The following is an 18,580-nucleotide window of genomic DNA, read 5'->3' as shown; positions in this document are numbered from 1 at the left end:
GAGGGAAATAAACTATTGCCTGTTTCACAAGGGAAAGGGAAACAATAACCAGATTTTGCAGTCATTCAGTTTCAGTTTTCTGTTTTGTCCTGTAATCATCATAGAAAATGATATTAACAATGCAGAAAGCATTAAAACAATTATTTGGGTGTTCTTAGATAGGGATTTTTTCTTTATTTGTAAAAGTACCACAGGAATCTGCAAATCATAGCTGATATTTCTGGTATGAAAGAAAGTGGGAGAAGTGTGTAGCAGGAAAACACTTTCAAACTCCAGCCTTTCAGAGTAGCTGAGCATCAACACTCCTGCCCCTTCCAAAAGATGTTCTCCCCGTGCACTGCCCTGGTGACAGTGAGGTGACACTGCACAGCCAGGAGGTGGGTTGCAAAATGCAGAAATGCATTTGCTTTGCCACACTCGGGTGCTTTGCAGTTCCCAAGCATCTCCAGCTCGGAGGGGTCACACTAATTGCTGCTCGAAGCTGTGCAAGCTGCCAGGGTCTCCAGCAGTCCCCCTGCCCCAGAGAGCTTTGCTGTGTGACCCCGCTGCCCAGGGAGCCCTTCCCAGTGTCCTCAAAACTAAAGACTGGGGGAGGCTGTCTTGGTGCTGCACAAAGGGGAGGGCAGAGCAGAGACCTGCTCCTTTGTTACACTGCTTAAACACTGCCTGTAATAGATTTGTGGTTATACAGAGGAGAACCCAGCAGTTTTTGGCTAATATCAGTATGTTTATGGAACACACATGCAGTGTAGAGAACTGTGCTCCCATCCACTGGTTAGCATGATATGGCCAGTGATACTGGTGCTTTTTAGCCAGCGGTGTTGAATCTCAGCAGAGTTTCAAAGAAAGAACTGGGGATTGGCAATTTTCATTGAAATTCCTCCATTCAACCCACAAAACCATTTCCTCTGTCCCCCCCATACTTATCCCTGACCTCTTCCCCACCTTGTTTGGTGGTTTCTCAGCTCCCCTTACCTCTTTACAGAGTCTGGGAATGACCGTGGTGCACCTTAAGCAGCTTTGTGTATAGTTTTAATTTTTACAGTTACGAATCTTAAGACATTCGCAACTCTTTCTGCACCTCTCAAAAAGGCAAAGCAGTGCTCCTGACTCATTGCTGAACTACTCAGTTAAATGCATTTGTCACCTCATCCTGCTCCATGCAAAATGTTTCACTTTACACAGTGCTGCAGATGCTGTGACTGGTATTTACAAATTGTGCATGTTGTAGCGGCTGGTCATGTTTACATGTGGGAAGATAAAACCATATTCTGCCATTGCCATAGCCAGCTTTTCCCATGTGGATCTGTCACTCCAGCATGCAATCTTTGCCCAGCTGCTAGCCCAGCCTTCAGGAGGGAGGGGAATGGGAACCTGGAGCACCTCCAGGTCTGTGGCTCTGGGTGGAAAGAGCGCCTTGTCAGCAAACAGCACTGCTGTAATTCAGTTTATCTGCTAATCACAGCTCTGAGCTCTTTACAGTGTGTGCTCAGTCAGTAACACTTCAGAAAGGGTGATTTTAACCACGAACAACTAACGTTGATATAAGTGAAGGAAGTGTATGCAAGGAGCTTTGCCCCATTCCTTGGAGATGCAGCAGGTGCTGCTGGTGAGGGACATGCTGTGGTTCCTATGCCCCTTGGGTATTTACAAGCTGACTTTCAGCTATCTGCAATAAAGAGTTGTGGAATAGGACAGAATAATTTGCATAATAGCATCACTCCAAAACAAGAAGTGGTGTCTGTAAATGATAAATTCTGCATCTGGAAAAAGATTTCCATGGAGGTCCCTCCGGTTTCATTACATATATATCCCTATTGATTGGTTTGACTGACATAATTTGCTTAGGTGGAAACTACCAATTTTAAAACATCAGAGTTTGCCACTTATGTCAATAACAGAGATAGAACATGTAACTGGGAACAGTGCAAGAGCAAAGAAGATACGGGCACCGAGTGCATCCTTCAGTAACTGAGACGGTGATGGTAATGTGGGCAAATGCAGAAGATGTCTGTGGGCAAAGGATCAAAAAGGAGGAAACAAGTTACAATGCAAACGGCCGCTAGCAACTATTAAGTTCATTAAAAATAAATCTAAATGAAACTTAGGGTTTTGTAAGCAAAATCTTGAAGCCATTATCCCAATTAGTCACACTAGGCTATAGAAGAGCAAACAGGATCCTGGGAGGTGTCACCAATGACAGCCTAACCAGAGAACGGGTGCTGTCCGTACGCAAGCCACTCGGCCCAGCACAGCTGAAGTCTGGGGTGAAGCTTGATTAATATTTCTGTTCTGGAAGCTACTGCCTTGCAAAGGATGCATTACAGATCTAATCAGGATTTATATGAGTGTCACAAATAGATTTTATACAACTATGATTTAGCAGCAATTTAAGAATTATTAATATTTTATGGTAAATCGCAAGATTAGATTGTGTGATTTTTAACAGCACTTAATCATCGGCCAATTTAACATAATGATTCAGCAGAGGAATTTGCTACAATAGAAATAGCAAATATAAAGGAGTGTTGGGCAGTTACATTGTCATCGAGACGTGTAGTTGTCTTCTAGCTGTTGCACTTCTTGTCTCATCGGATGTCACTTCAGCCGATGAGCAGGGAGGTTTGGTCAGTGCGTGGCTCTGCCTAAGGGAGAAGGTCAGTGTGGTTCTGCCTGTTCGCAGTTTCACCTCTACCAAGGCAAATTCGGGGCACTTCAGAGGCTCCAATGCTGCCTTCATAAATTGTCACTGCTGTAAAGACGGATGTGGCTACTGCTGGCCCTCAGAGCAAGGGCCCTCAGAGACTCCCTCTTATGGGAGTCAATGTCTGACACAATGGCACGGTGGCCCTTTGTCACACTGGTCACCGATACAAAACTTATCAAGCATGTGTCTAATGCTTGGCTCATGGGACTCATACTGAGGTTTGTGAAGTGGAAAGACTCACAACAGTGCAACAGTTTGGGGAAGTTGTACAAGAGTTGTTCATATGGATGAGACATTCACGAGCCAAATACAAAACGAATTAAAAACAAAGTGAATGCAAAGCAGGGACAGCTGCTTTTCTGCAAGAGGGTAAAGTGTAATACATTGCTAAAATAGACCTATAAAAATCTAGTACAGAATGAAGGTATCAGCCTAACAGGCTTCTATAAAGAAAAATACCAAAGTTACTATTATAAAACATGCTAGGGCTGTTAGTGAACATTTAAAATAGATTTTGGCTCAAGCCTTTGAAAACAGCTTTTTCTTTCTCAATATTTCAGCAACACAGAAGCTTATTAGCATTTTCTATTTATATTACTGCTGGTCCATGTTTACTGTTACTAAATCTACTTGCCTTGGAGCACTTAGTGCTGTGTTGCTCTCTGTGGAGCACTTAGACTTCAGCTGTGAATTGTCCTCTCCTCCCTCCTGCCAGCGCCACCCCAAAGCCACCAAGAGGCTGCAGAGCAGGGTCTCACCACCCCCACTCCTCTGCCTCACCCAGCCTATCGCATGTTACACAAGGGGCTCATTCAGCATCTTGGGGAATTATGCAAATGAAAGGGGATATTCTCCTCCCCATACACCAGAATTTCCATATGTGCAACTCCCGTTACATTTAATGAAACAGGCACTCATAAATCCCTGAGATGTATTATGCCTCTAAGTGGCTTCCAACAAAAGGCTGCTCAAAAGTTTTAACAGTCCCTTAAAAGTAGAACATTAAAAGACAGATTAAATAAAAATAAAAATTACAGTATATTCTTAAAAATATAAGAATAAAAAATATTCTCGTTTTTGGAAAAAAATACAAATTATAGATCTGTACGTTAGGGGTTCATTCTTGCAAATCTGTGCATCTAGTGAAGCGCTCGCTTCAGGAAGTATTCAAAAAACGTGAACATCTTGCTAGCACTCATATGGTTCTGACCTGGATCCCAAACTGTGGATGTAATTCAAATGCAAAGTTGTAGTAAAATGTTGTTTTCAGAACTATAAAGAAAACAAATTCAAATTTATATGGGTAGCAAAATGTTATAAAATAAATACATCCATCCCTATCCATTTCAGCACAGCAGCACCCCAAGGGGGGTCAGATTGCTGCTTTCAGTATCTACTTGGCTCCTGACCACAAAAAGAGTTAAGGAATTTAGTGACAGATTTTATTGAGTTGCTATATGGTTATTCATTCTTTTTCTACTCTTCTTCCTAGTCTGTGGATGGTATTTTCCCCAACATGGCATAAGCTGAAATAATCTATTATTTACTAATGAAACAGAAATAATAATAGTGAAACAAACTCATGACTTCGAGAAAGATGAAGGTGGAAGCCTATATCTCACAGTTGCTGGTCTTTTCTTTCTTTGTACTACTTAATAATTTATCAGATCATCCTGACCCTTAATTGATCACAAAGGCCACCAAGTGCTTTAGCAGTCTGTTACTTTCTATCAAACGAGATGTGTTTTTCCTGTGAAGCAGAAGGAAATCATTCTGAAAAAAATCAATCAGTAGCTTCATATTTTAGCTAGGTGAGTTCACTTAGGGCCAGATTCTGCATCTTTACTCATTTTGAAGGAATTTATATGGATAATTCAGCTGCCTACAACTGGCTATCTGAGTACAGATCACAAAATAAACTAATAATTGTACATTTGTATTCATGCTTTAGAAACAACAGGATAGTTGCTAACTCCAGATATTTCTTTACCCTCGATAGGCCTTCTTAATGCAGATTGTTGATCTTGCTATAGCACTCAGGGAAAACACATATTATATTTTTACCCATTATTTGTGGGTAAGGATCAGAAAGGTCATTTAAACATCCAAACAGTCCTAGGAGAAAGGGAGGTGCCTCACTCTGGAAATGTAGTCTGACAGCTGCAGCTCCAGCAGCTGTAAAATGCACTTGGTGTCTATATACATTCAGGGCACAGATTTTAGCCTAAAAGTTTCCTTGGGGCCTGCACATGGGTTTCTGTATATTCAGGTCTTGAGAGCTCCCTGCCCAACTGCAACACAGAATTCTTTTGCTCGCCAGATTACGTGGAGAGACACTTGGTTTTCCCTCAAAGATGTCTGTTTTTAGCTCAAATTATCTATTACTAAGGAATGGCTACTGAAAGATCCTGGGCTAATTTGGCACTTACAGCTTTATTTTCTCAGTATTTCATCAACATTTTATGTTTGGCATTTTGCTGTCACTCTTACGCAGAATTTTGGAAATGGAAATGTGTAGCAGATAATCCATTTGGAGGCAGCAAAACCAAAATGTAGTCATTCATCTTACTCCTGTATTTAACATTAACTGTCTCTGTTACTCTCATCTGCGATTAACATAATAAATAAGAAGTGGTAGGCTACCTACCATCCGGTTCAGTGCTGGAAAGTCCACTGAGACTTAGCATGGATGCAGGATCTGCCAAGGACTGTGACATGCAGATGAGCTACTTGTATAAATTTTCGGTTTAGGGAACCGTTTTTTAATAAGAAATATTATGTAGTTACCACATGTAAGTAAGGACTATTACAGATTAACATTTCTCAGACTTAGAAAGCAAAAAAGGATGTGAGTTTTACTGTATTTTTCTGCAATACTGGATGACTCCCAAGCCTTGCCAGGAGAAAAGATTATCTTTTGACTTCCAGTGGTCCAGCTGAGGGAATAGTTCCTATCTTCTTTTCCTCCCCTTTTTGGAAAGATACTCACCAAGGTTAAAGAATTAAAGAGCTGAGGAATTGCCCTTGTGCTCAGACATTTATTGACCACTAAAACAGCATCTTCATATCTCGTTCACCTTCCTGTATGCCAATTTATGAAAGAGGCAAAATAGTTCCCTGAATTAGCACCAACACCCATACTAATGACTGTGATTAGAAATACAATAATTTTTCATGGACAAACATTGAGGCAATGTATTTGTCACCTTACTTTACATAAGATTTTCCATTCAAAAGGTTTTGTCCATCTCTAGATTTCTTGCATTTAATCTACCTCTTGAAATCTACCTCTTCATGTAGAAGCCTTTTCATTCAGTGACTACAAATAATGGATTGAATAGGGCTGAGCACATTTTAAAAAGTTTATGCAATGAAAAACAGCTGCTGAGTTAAATCTTGAGAGGGCCTGAGCATGTCTAGTTCCTCTCCCAGCAGTGTTTGCAGGTACAAAGCATGTCTGGGGTTTGAATGATTTTACTGGGATTCCTAAAGGCTCTGAAAAGGAGATGGAGAGGCCGGAGAGTGCAAATGTCTGAGACACCTCAGTATGATGAGTGCACATTGTAAAAAACAAGGGCAAAGGCATTCAGAGAGATGCTAACAGTGTCTTTGCATGCAGTATGTTTTAGATCTGTGGATGTGTAACTGTCACAAGCCTTTGAATATTTCTGTATTGAGTGACATGGCAACACCTGATTATTTCCACGAGTGTTTATTGAGTTTTATAAAGACAGATCTTAAAATGTTACCTTAAGACTATTACTTTTTATTTTTACTTTACTTTTATTATTTTTTTATAACACTAGTCTTGAATGGGTATAGTTGCACTGGTCAACACAACATGCCAGGAGTTGCCCGTAGGACAATGTGGACCTGAGCCAAATACCTTAAAATAAGGCATGCTCTGCCTTTGAAGCTGTCTGAGGTATATACAAGACACACTTTTGTTATGAGAGCTGCTGTATAATCAGGTTTGTCTTGTACTCACTTTATTTTTTTATAGAAGAACCTTGTTTGACATTTGTCCTTAGATTTTGGAACAAGCACTCAGTCTGGGAAGCAGCCTGCCTGTTTGGAGGGGGATGGAGAAGTGTTGCTTTCCATAGCAGGGCAATGAAAGAAGGCTGGTAGCAAGAGGGGGAAATATTTTTTTCTTCTTTATTTTCATGAGTTCTTAGTATCATTTACATTGTTCCATATTTGACATTTTTATTAGTTTTATGTTCACATTTTCAGCATGAATCCTTTAGTTTTAAGCCTCAGAAAGTTATACTAAGGTTTTTTAAACATCACTGTGTCATTCAGAGAAGTTTCAGTGCTTCAGTTTTGTGAAATGTTCTGAAGATATTGAACTCCAAAATGGAGTTGACATACCCCATAAAGGTCCAGCAGATGAGGGGTGGTTGTTTTTGTTGTAAAAATGATCATGACAAATTATTAATAAAGTATTATTATAAAAAGGTGATAAAATGATAAATCTGGAATTTTGATTATTCTTTCTGCAATTCATTGATTTTTTTCCTAAAAAATTTGAATGAGTTTTTTTTTTTCATTGTTTAGTATTTATTCTAGTCGCTGCAAAGCTCTTTTCATAAACTGTAAATCAAAGGGAAAAGAAATTCTCCACAGATGTTGTAAGTGTTTGATGTATTAGACACATTTTTGCAGCCTACTGCCTTGAAACCTAGGGAATTCATTAACTCACAAGTTGCTGCCAAGGAGGGAAGTGGTCACATTTCCCAAGCTGCTGTGCCTGTCCCCCGGCTGCGGGATGTGGGTAGGGCAGTCTTTGTCCTGCCTCATATTGTCTGGCTCTGGAGTAAGGGGAATTTCTTCAAACTGAGGGGCTGTTCCTGTTTCTCCCCAGACAGCCTCTGTTATTTAATTAACCTGCTAAAGCCTGTAGCTTGCTCTGTTTCCTGTTATGTGGCCGTGATGCTGATATGGGTGAGCTGGTACCCCACATCATAGTTCTGGAGAGCCAGTCCCACATCACTGAAGCCACTGGTTTCAGCCCAAACTTCAAAGAGAGAGGGATGAGAACCACAGTTTTGCAAAAGAAGCAGAGATGCCATCTTGCACCCTCAGCAAATCAAAGCAGGTCCCTAAATAACACTCACCCTGCAAGGGACTTCTCTGGGCATAATTTTGGAGGAATCTCTGCATGCAGCTGCTGGATAGACTCCAGGGCACCAGTCAGGCAGATTTCTTTGAGGATGTTAGTGCCACTCCCCCAAACCAGACAAGGAAAGCAAATGAAAACTTAAATATCAGTACAGGCTAACAAGAGATGGCCATGACTGTTTATGGTCCCTTCCAACACAAACCATTCTATGATTTTGTGATTCCACTGCCTGGGAATTTGAGCTGAGCAGTGTAACCACCTGTATGATGGAAGACTTTATGTGTATGCTTCAGTGGGGAACTAATTGAAAAACTGTGAATGAGAGGGTTGTGGTCATTTGTAAAAGATACAGGCATCACTGCCATCACCCACGCCTCCTGTCGTTCCAGGGACAGATTACTTAAACTCACTGTGCCTTCATTTCTCCACCATAATTGAAACCAGTTTAGAATTTAATATAGTTCGGTCCTCACTAGTCCCTGAGTGGGATTTCAGATGTTGCTTTTGATCTGTAAAATGCTCAGTGATTTCCTTCTGAGGCAGCTCCGTCTCTGCTGGCTTGGCAGCCCCTGGGGAGGAACAGGAGGAGCAGTGTGTTTGCAGCTGAAAGGAGCCATCCGTCTCCGTGGTGAAAGTCTCTTGCTTGCAAACTCCTTCAGCCTTTGGGTCAGTGAGGGTTTAAGAGAAACTGTTGGGTTCACATTTCAGAAGAACTGCTGTCAAAAACAATTGTTGAGGATTCTGAGACGCAGAGATAAGGTTTATTTATCTGTTGTTTTTTGAATTGCAGCAAGGAACTGTAAGAAATACCAACCAGCATAAACTTTCTGAGACACAGCCACGTAACAGCTAACAGTGACCTTTTTGAGCATGGAGGTACCTGCTACCATCTGCTTTCCCTCTGATCCTATTAGCAATGTTTTAGCCCATGTAGCTATTCCCTGAAGGTTCAATATTTGAAGTAACTGGGAACAAGGCATTTCCTTTTGTTAAGTGCCTTCTAAAGAATAGTTTCAACAGTTATTGTTTAATGTGCTAGGATTAAAGGTGTAGTAATCCACTCTAAGTAAGATTGCCTTACTTTAAACCTGGGGGTATTAAACAAACAACCAAGTTTGCACTGATTTGGAGGAAATTACAGAAGGGCTCCAACTGGGGACAAGAATGATGTCAGATATCGTGTGTGTGTGTATTTGTTTTTGTGTGTTTTTTTTTTTCTTGTTTCTTTTCTTTTCTTTTGGTGTGTGTGTGTGTGAGAGAGAAAGAGAGAAAAAATACAGTTCTTTTATCTACTGATGAACTGGAGTGAATTCCAGAGAGGGTGATTAATAGAAGACATTTACATTCATCCATATATTAGAGGCTGATTCAAAAAAAATTCAAAGGAATATATACTGGTGAAGCTGTTAAAGGTTGCTGCTTTTATTTCAGATCAGAGGAGTTCACGAAACAAAGGCTTATCTTTTTTTTTTTTTAAGTAGACGTGCCTATGTACTAAAAGATAACACCTTTCTCTATTAGCTTCATTTTTCTTATTAAAATATAAGATTTTTCCTTCAGATTTAATTTCTTTTTAGATCTGTAATGTGTGTAAATGATTTAGTGGAGTAACATTGATTTACAGCAGCTGTGATCCAGCTCCCTCCCTTAAAAATGCAAATAATTCCTCTGGTATTGGTCTCATGAGGAATAATGATAGTAAATACATGGAGCCAAAGTCAGCCTTGGCTCCAGCAAAGGCCAGCTCCAATGTTTTCATTGGCATTGATTCTAATTACTTCATGGCATTCCCTTGGCTTTTCTCCTTTCATATCGCCATGATGAAACACATGGTAGATGTACTACTCTGTCTGTTAGCACCTTGCAATGTGCCATTAACACGTTACTTTTTATCTCCCCTGTGCCTTTCTTGTAGGAATTATGTCTGACCACCAGTTTGGAAATCAGTTCATGTGCAGTGTGGTTGCATCACATGTGAGCCATCTCCCAACCACCAACCTCAGTTTTGTTTGGATTGCTCCACCTGCGGGGACGGGCTGCGTGAACTTCATGTATGTATCCTGATTTTCGGTAACTCATTTTAAAGACCTAAGTTATCATATGATGATTTAGTACCTTATTAAGTGCCAAAAAATACACAGCTTATTATGAATTATTAGAATACATATTTTCACGTAGAATTACATTTTACTTAAAGTATTTTCTAATTATTTCTCCCAAAATTTTTGGTAGATTATATTTGAGATAAAAAAGTATACCTGGAATAGAGTTTAAAGTAGAAAATATTTTAAGCTTAACCCGTTCACAGACAAAAAGCCAGAGTGCTTCCTAGTTAGAGAAGTAAACAGTTGCAGCATTTCAGAATTTGTCACCTTCTGTGTGTTTCGGTGACTGCCCTCTATTTCCCAGTGAATCTTTCTCTGAGTCAGTATTCCTTCCTTTCTATCTGTACTGGGAAGCGTCCCACTGCAGATAAGTGTCCCACATAAGCAAGTTGTTTTATTTTTTAACGTGTTGTAAAAAGTAAGAAGTGAGAGACTTAATTCTCCGAGGGTATACGTTGCTGATAGTGAACACAGTACCTGGTGATCAGCTGATCCGTTTCCTTGATATTCCCCTTTCCTACCTATTGCATGGTTTTGCCTATTCTGTAACAGTATATTAGCTGCAATGAGAGTGCCAAGACTTTTTTTTTTTCCTTGCTCTTTTCTAGCTCTTTTTTTTTCTTCTAAATGTCTAAATACCTAAATGATAAATTGGGGAAAAATAGTTCTGATGAGTGGTAACAGACTTTTGAAAATGTGTTTGTTTCTCATTCACTTTTAGAATATACCAGAGAAGCTGTTTATGGCATTTAAGATTCCCATTCACTATTTGACACAAGTCAAATTTGAGGAAATATCTGAGGAAATACTGTCACTGGTTTGAAAAATTCAGTCAGAAATGTTACCCTCACAAACTAGTTGCACATACCTTCAAGAAATCTGTGAGATATGATTTTTTTTCTTTTCCTGTGAAAATTCTGTAAATTTTATGCTTCCTTTAATTTCTCTCCGAATACACAATTTCTTTTGCTGAGCACAGAGTAGCAGCTAAATTTTGTTCTTTGAGGTGCCTGAGGAAAATGAGATGAGCTGTACATTTTTTTCTGCATACTCTTGCTTACTCCCTTTCTTTCTCTTTTGTTGTTGTTGTTGTTGTTGTTGTTGTTTTCCTGCATATTCAAGAAATAGTTGTTGGTCCTATCTTGCATAGTGACTGTGAATATATTTATTTATGTGACCCTCCATTGCAAGTTTTGAGGTCAGTTTGTAAACAGCCATTCATTTTCCTGTGACTGATGTTTTTGTCCATGTTCTGTTTGTCGTTGTTGAAGAAGAGCTGATGGATAGCTCTGTAGAAGTACAAATAGTGTTGTGACTGATGATTCGCATTTAAATGAAATTAAAGGGACATTTTCTGAGGGAGTAATTTCTTACCTATCTTGAAATCAGTGGAAGGTTCATCACTGGCCTCAGTGGAAACAGAGTTAGGTCAGCACTGAACTGTTTCGGAAATCCAACTGCTTGTTTAATCCATGATGTGTATTAGCACCTCATTAGTGGTGGGTTTTGTACCATGTTGGTAAAGTTTTTGGTCATGCTGCGGTATATAGAACACACACAGAAGAAATCTGAATTCATCCCTGACTCTGCAGCGTGGATGTAAGCATAAGTATGCCAGCAGTCTGGGTGCAGAGACATCAAATCTTCCTGTCCTTGCCCTGGCAGGGCTGAGCGGCCTGCTCCTGTGGCAACCGGCCTGGCACCAGGCCACTCCCAGAGCCACTGGCCTGGGGGTCTGTTGGTCTCAGAGGCACCCATAGGGGTGCTCCGTGATACCCGTTTGTCCTTTTGTGTCAGCAAAGCAATGCAGTTTATATCAGTATGGTGTCCTGAAGGATGAATTCAGACAAGAAAAGAAAGGCTTAGCCTCCCTGATGGTGGTGTTTCCTCCAGGATTCACTTGGTTGCAGGACTTGGCTGCAGTTGCCTTACAAATTTCTCTGACTTCGTGACTTTAGATTTGACCCTGCCTTGTTCTCTGCCACTTGCTCCTCTGCAGCAAATTAATTTAAAAAGACTTTTTAACACTTGACACTAACTAAATATTTTGTTTAAATTTAATATAAATAATAGTATTCACAGAGGTACCTGAATGATAATTTATGGACTCTGTAAACAGCACAACAGAGGTAAGATCTTCCTATGCTGCTGCCAATGCGTCAGTGATTCAGATCAGCTCATTAGTCTTTGGCCTCTCTTGGGATGGATAATAAGGTTATTAATTAGTGCCAGCACTGGTGGTGCAAGTTTTGCCATGTTGACACTTATCCCTGGACACTTCTCAGGAGAAAATAGACAAAGGTCACCATGCGAATCTCCCCAGGCCACTGCACGACCAGCTTTTATTAAGTGCACTTGCTATTGACCTGCTCTGGCATCCTCTGCGGGCATGGACATGCAGGCAGAAAAGCTGAAATGCTCAGGGCTCAAGTTAGGGTCATTCATGCATAAGTTAATGTCAGTGAAATCATTCTCTCCTATCACTTCCAATGCAGATGGGTATCCTACACTTCACGACTGAGTTTCAGGTGAGGAAAGGGTAGAGCTGGGATTTTTTTGCCATCTTCTGTTTTCTGAATAATGTATTGAAGTGCAATTTCTCATTTATATTATTCAGCCTTGGCTATTATTTCTATCTTATTTCTCCTTTTCTTTTTACAACAGTCTGTTAGGAGCATATTTATTGCTAACATGTCTAAATGAAAAGGCCTGGGAATAGGAATAACAAGGCCACATTTAGTTGTTAAAACAGATATAACAGATTTCTATTGCTTCACTCTGTGATAATCTCAAGTAACTTGATAGAAACTGAAGGTTACACTTTGTCATATCAGTGTGAAAGAAAAACTTAATCCCTACAGGGTAGTTATAAACCCGTAGATGTCATGGGGAAAAATCCTGTTTCCTTCATCTATGCTTTTTGGTGCTTCTAGAGCTCAGTCCTGAAACAGAATGAACCCCTAAGAAATGATACCTCTGTGGTCATGCTGCCAGCCAGCTCCCTCCATAGTTCTTATATCCATCAGTAACTAAACAAAGGTGACAAAGTGGTTGGGATATCAATATACTTAGTTTCTTGATAACAGCAAATGGATAGAGAATTTCTACCAGCAATTTTGGGTATTCTCAGCAGCAGTCCTGCCTGCTGCAGCATGATTGCCTATAAAATGCCGGAAATTTTCCTGGCCTAAATTTGGAAGTTACCAGCTACCAACCCACCACACGTTCCCAACACATGGCTGAGGAGGGTGGCTCCTGGCTACATGGCGTTTACTAACACAGGCAGCCTTCGACACCCAAGGTGTTGTTGCTGCTGTGGGGAAGGAGGGCTGGTGAAGCTGTCACCCCTCTGGGATGGTGGGAATTGGGAATGCACTTGGGGCTCCGGCATGGAAGATGTCCTTATTCGTGGAGATGGGAGATGCAAGGTTGCAGGAAACGGGGATTCACTCCTCATACAGCAGCTTGCAGCAAAGCACTTGGTTTCTTTCCTCCCCTTGGAAGATTCCTCATCTGTGCAGTGTGATGTAGTCCAGTTACTTCTGTGCTACTGCCAGGTCTGATGGTAATGGTGCCTGACGGAGTCCGGCATTTATCTTTGGCACAACGTGTCCCTCAGCAAGTCCTTTCCCTGATGTCACCAGGGCGAGGGATGGTGTAGAGCCCTGTGCTCTGTGGGGGAAGGCTGCTGGAACCAACATGCTTCTGTGCAAAATCAGGCAATGGGTATTGTTTTTACCTTGATCACATGCAAATTGCTTCTCAGTCTCACTTTTTTTTATTGTTGTTGTTGGTCCAAATACCTTATTATGGCTAACGTATGAATACTTGGAAGCATTCTTCTGTAAAATACCCTTCTAAAAGAAAAATAGAAAGCTGCTGCTGCCCCTGCCGGATGTCTGAGTGCAATTCTTTAGTATTTTTTTCAGCACTGATAATTCAAGATGAACTTAGGAAATGAAAGCTAAAATGCATCTTTTGTTGCAAAACAGTTTTCCTAGCAGTAATTTAGGATTCCTTTAAACAGGTCTTAGGAGACCTTGAACACCAAGACCTCTTAAGTAAATTGCCAGAATCTGTAATCACTGCTTACCACCGAAAAATAAATAAAAAATAAAAGCAGGTCCTCCTTCATGCTAATAAATTATTCTTCTGATTGCATGAAAATTTGTAAAACATAATCATCACAGGCCTTCAGCTAGGTTTCACTGTTTGTAATTTCTGCTCTAAGCTCACACTAACCTAGTTAAACCTCAGCCTGCCATGGGGACGATAATGGCTGCTAAGCAGGGTAATACTTAGCATTACATCTTAGGTTGTTAAGACCATACATTTGTAGACAGCTTAACTTTCTAGTTTGTAAAAGTGATAAAGCTGACCTAAATTTCAAAAACATACTATGTTTTGAGCATCAGCATGGTTTATTACAGAAGTTCCAACTACTATATTAAATAGAATAGGTCGCTATAGAAATTACTTTGGAAAATAAGTATTTTTTTTACATCGGTTTGCAGATGAGGGTAAGAGAGCTATGGTTGCTGAGTCAGGACACTGGCACATCACTTCTAAAGCAGGAGCAACTGGTTCCCAGCACAGCTCCTGGGCAAAGTTTGAAAGTCAGTGTTGAGCCAGGCAGTTGAGCTATTAAAAGAAACTTGGAAGAAACTTGCAAGAAAGGAGATGTGTTTTTCAGTGTGAGTATGTCTTTTCACACAATCACCTAATGATACAACTCCTTTCTGGGAAATTTTAAGTGCTCTATTCCCAAGCTGGTCTTTTCTTGCCCATGTGTTTAAGCCTGTTTCTAGGAGCTGGCAACTGTGTCAACATATGAACTTGAAATATCGTGCAGAACATAAAGACTGTGATTGAGAGTCTTGGTTACCTATTTAAAACATTTATAGAAAACCCATGATAAGAATTGTGGAAATATTGTATAAAAAACCAAGAAGATTACATGGTCTGCTATATTAGTCCTCTAACCAGGGTGGGAAAAGGATATATTTTCTGAAGGAACCACATTCTCCTGGTAAACCACTTTGCTAAACTGTCATTTAAGACAGTATTTGCTATTTTTTTCACTTGATAAAAACAAAACAAAGCAAAACAATTAAAAAACAAAACAACCACCCAACCTCAAAAGAAGGAAATGCAGAAGTATAACTTCAAGATTAAGTAGATGGTTATGTTTGCTCTACATACAAAGATAATACACACAAGTGTTAAAAATGCTAAGAGAAGATAGCAAATATCAGAACTAAGGTCCCTTAAGTCTCTTGTATTTATACGTAGTTACTCAACTCTCAATTATATGATCATATAGGTTTTTATTCCTCAAGTTCTGAACCAGAATAGTACAAAGAAATAAATTGTTGTTCATAGCATCCTGCTTGTCACTATGAATTGTAATCTTTGCAGTCAGTTAAAGAGTGTGCTGTAAAGCACATGGACACCATAATATATAGACAGCCTTGGCTCTGGCATTCTGTGAAGCATCAGCTCCCTGCTTCAGTCCTGTGCTACCTTTCTCTTCCTACTGTTTATTGCAAGGTAAGAGCGAAGCAGGGTATTTATTACCAATTTTTTTGGTATTGGTGTGAACTCTGCCTAAGACAAGGGTTGTATGGGCATCAGGTAACAGACAGTCATTTTTTGTGGTCAGGGTATATCTAACACTAGCCCAGTGTTGCAGCCGTTTTATTTTTCCATATTGCTTATAACTTACGCCTTGCGGAAAAAAAAAAAAAAAAAAGGGAAAAAAAAAGTCAGTAATTGTTCCTTCTGGTGTGCCAGTTTAGTGAAACCATGAAGAAAAATTGCTTCTTCACTAGGTTTTCCACTTCCCTGGGAAGAGGCATTGTAGTACTGTCAATCAGCATTATGTGTAACATTCTGAAAATCACAAGCCAATGTTTGATTCAGATCTTGGCTCTGCTCATGTCCCATTTTGATGTGGTGCCCAGATTACCTCCTTCATCTTCTGTGTTTGTTAATTTTCCAGTGAAATCAAACACCGTACATGGAATTGCTGTGGCTCTTCTGAGTATGACCCCAAGGAACGTAGACTCAACCGATTGTGCAGAATTAGATGTAGCTTGTCTATTAGTTGTGTCTCACTTTTTCTTATTTTATGTGGTGATAAAGCAAACAGAGAAGACCAGGGAGGAATTCTGTGTATTTTCAGAAACGTTGTTACACTCTAACACTAGTGTACTGTGATGAGGGAATATTCAAAAGTGTTCAAAGCAAAGGAGGAACACCATGAGGGACAATGGAACCTGATTGCGCATATTTTCAATTCTTCAAAGGGATTTTTGGATTTTCAACTTTAGATAGCATACACAGATATCTCTGGGTATGTATCTATGAGTGAATTATGTATCTGTAATTCTCTTGATTGGGCCAGTTACAGAACCACAGACATGTACAGTCTGACATCTAATTTTACATTTACAGGGAGGTACCTGCAGGTCTAGAAGGTCTCTCTAGCTCTAATAGTTTCCTTAGGACATCTCGAATTATTTCAGACATGTTTAAGCGGCTGAATCAAGTCCTAGGTCTCTACTGACTTTAATGGATCACTAGCTACCTAATTCCCATGTTCATCTTTCTACCGGGACCTAAGTTTTTCAGGCTGGATCTGTATCCCACCAACACAGACTCAGCTGCCTAAGCATAAGCACCCCCTGCCACATCATGAAAAATGAATTCTTTATCTTCATCATCCTCAACAGTCAGTATTTTGGTACATGTCAAGATATCTCTAACAAGTTGGTTGCTCAACAGTTGAAAACTGCTGAAGAGTATGAATAAAAAAAGACAACCTTGTAAAGTTCATAAAATCTTGCAATTTTTTTCTTTTCCCTTGGAAGTAAATTTTATTGTCTAATGTCCCCTCAGGTAGCTGGTAATACTACTAAAAGCCCATGAAAATGAGAGAGATGTTCAATGTTTAACATTTTCTCCAAGCTTGTAGATAAATGGCCATTTGCTATTTTAGGCTCCTCATGCTGTGTAGGTGCAAGAGAAACAGAACCAACAAAGACAGGAAGAATGGGTATGTGAACATGTATTAAAAAAGAAAAGCACATGAAAATTCTATTGATAAGTTAGTTGGACTCGGTTCAAAAGATGAGCAAAAAGCATGAAATGCTACTTTCATCAACATTGTGTAGTGCCAGAATAGAAACTGCAAGATGATACAATATTAGGATGGTTTCTTTTATTTGTATGATACAAATTTAATATATCACATACTTGTAATGTATGATAGCAGAAGGCAGCTCAATATAGCCTTTGGCTACTCTGTTAAGATTTTGGCATGGTTCCATATAGGACTCTGGCACCTCCTGCATGAAAGAAAATGAAATTCATTTTCTACTGCTATTATCTAAATAATAAAACAATCACTATGAGAATTTCTTCCCTTCTTACAAATATTCATTTGGCAATTCTAGAAGCAGAGATTAGATTTTACTTTTTTCCCTTTCTGTGCAATGTACCCATTATTTTTGTGCATGAGACCATCAACTCACAATCCACAGTACAGTTATCATTAATTGTGTTTAGAATTCTCTCTTGAACTTTGTTTTGCTCTCTCTGAAATTTAACCTCAGGGTTATTTTTCAGAGCATATTTTAGTTCATCAAGAACATAAATCTTTGTTTCATTCAAAGAGATGCTTTGTCTTCCCTTTTTCCCAAGATGCTTTAATTTTGAAAACATGACTGGAATATAAAATGTATTACACACACTCCAACAGTTTGCCTCTACTGGTAGGCTTTCCTCTGTAGCAGATGAATTGAGTGAAACATCTTTTGACTGCTAATAATTGATTGATAACAAACCTTCTAAAATGAGATTGCAGAAGAAATATGTTTAATGAAATCAGCATGAAATATTTTTTGTGAATTCTTCTGGAAATGTTGGCTATGTGAAGAATGAGTTGTTAACACTCATAGAACCATTCTTTAGGGGTGAACTAATAGTATATAAAATCCCTAATACAGCCAAGGGCAGAGATGATTTTTTGTTTGTTTGTTTTATTTGTTTTTTGGTTTTTTTTTGGAAAGCTAAATTTCAGTACTGCTGACAAGCCTGTACAACCAGACATTGTGTCCATGTGGAAGACCTTTGTAGCTCTGGAATGTCCCCCTGGTTGACTGAGAGAGTCTGATAATTTCAGTGCTGTCTCTTGAGTGGATAATACAAGAACTGTCCAGTGCATAAATGAGTTTGAGATAAGGGCATTGTCTTTACAACTCTTTGGGAAGCACTTGACTTCTTGCAAGGGACTATTACTAAATAATTTTGTGAAGAACTCAATACCGCAGGATGCTGAGCACTGGCCTTGATCCAGCAGAGCAATCGTGCATGTACAGGCTGTCAGCAAAACCACAGGCAATATTTTTTGTATTTTTTGTTTAATTCATGTCTTCAGATTACTTGTTGAAATTAGGCTTTGTTTGTGTACACAGCAGAGAACGTATAAGGATGCTCTGCCCTTATTCTCAGTTCACACAAGCTTGACTTTTCTCTCTGTGTTTCTTTTGATGAACTCTAACAGGGTAACTTACAAAATACTATGTAGCAGTGCAGTAATATAATAAGACCTTATATGTATATGCATATATATATGAAGAT

At 39.5% G+C, this 18,580-nt stretch overlaps 1 protein-coding gene across 2 annotated transcripts in view; it reads left to right on the top strand.

Moving 5' to 3' along the window:
- Window positions 1–18,580, top strand: part of RELN (reelin) — a 293,768-nt gene that overhangs the window by 71,364 nt on the left and 203,824 nt on the right. For both annotated transcript variants that reach the window (XM_083821372.1, XM_083821373.1), the window contains exon 3: window positions 9,748–9,883. In XM_083821372.1, the coding sequence (XP_083677498.1) occupies window positions 9,748–9,883 (136 nt within the window). The remainder of the gene's footprint in view (window positions 1–9,747; window positions 9,884–18,580) is intronic.

This window comes from Anser anser, assembly GCF_964211835.1.
Source record: "Anser anser genome assembly, chromosome: 1".
NCBI lineage: Eukaryota > Metazoa > Chordata > Aves > Anseriformes > Anatidae > Anser > Anser anser.
The sequence above is the reverse complement of the archived record's forward strand: the minus strand, read 5'-3'. Positions and strand labels throughout refer to the sequence as shown.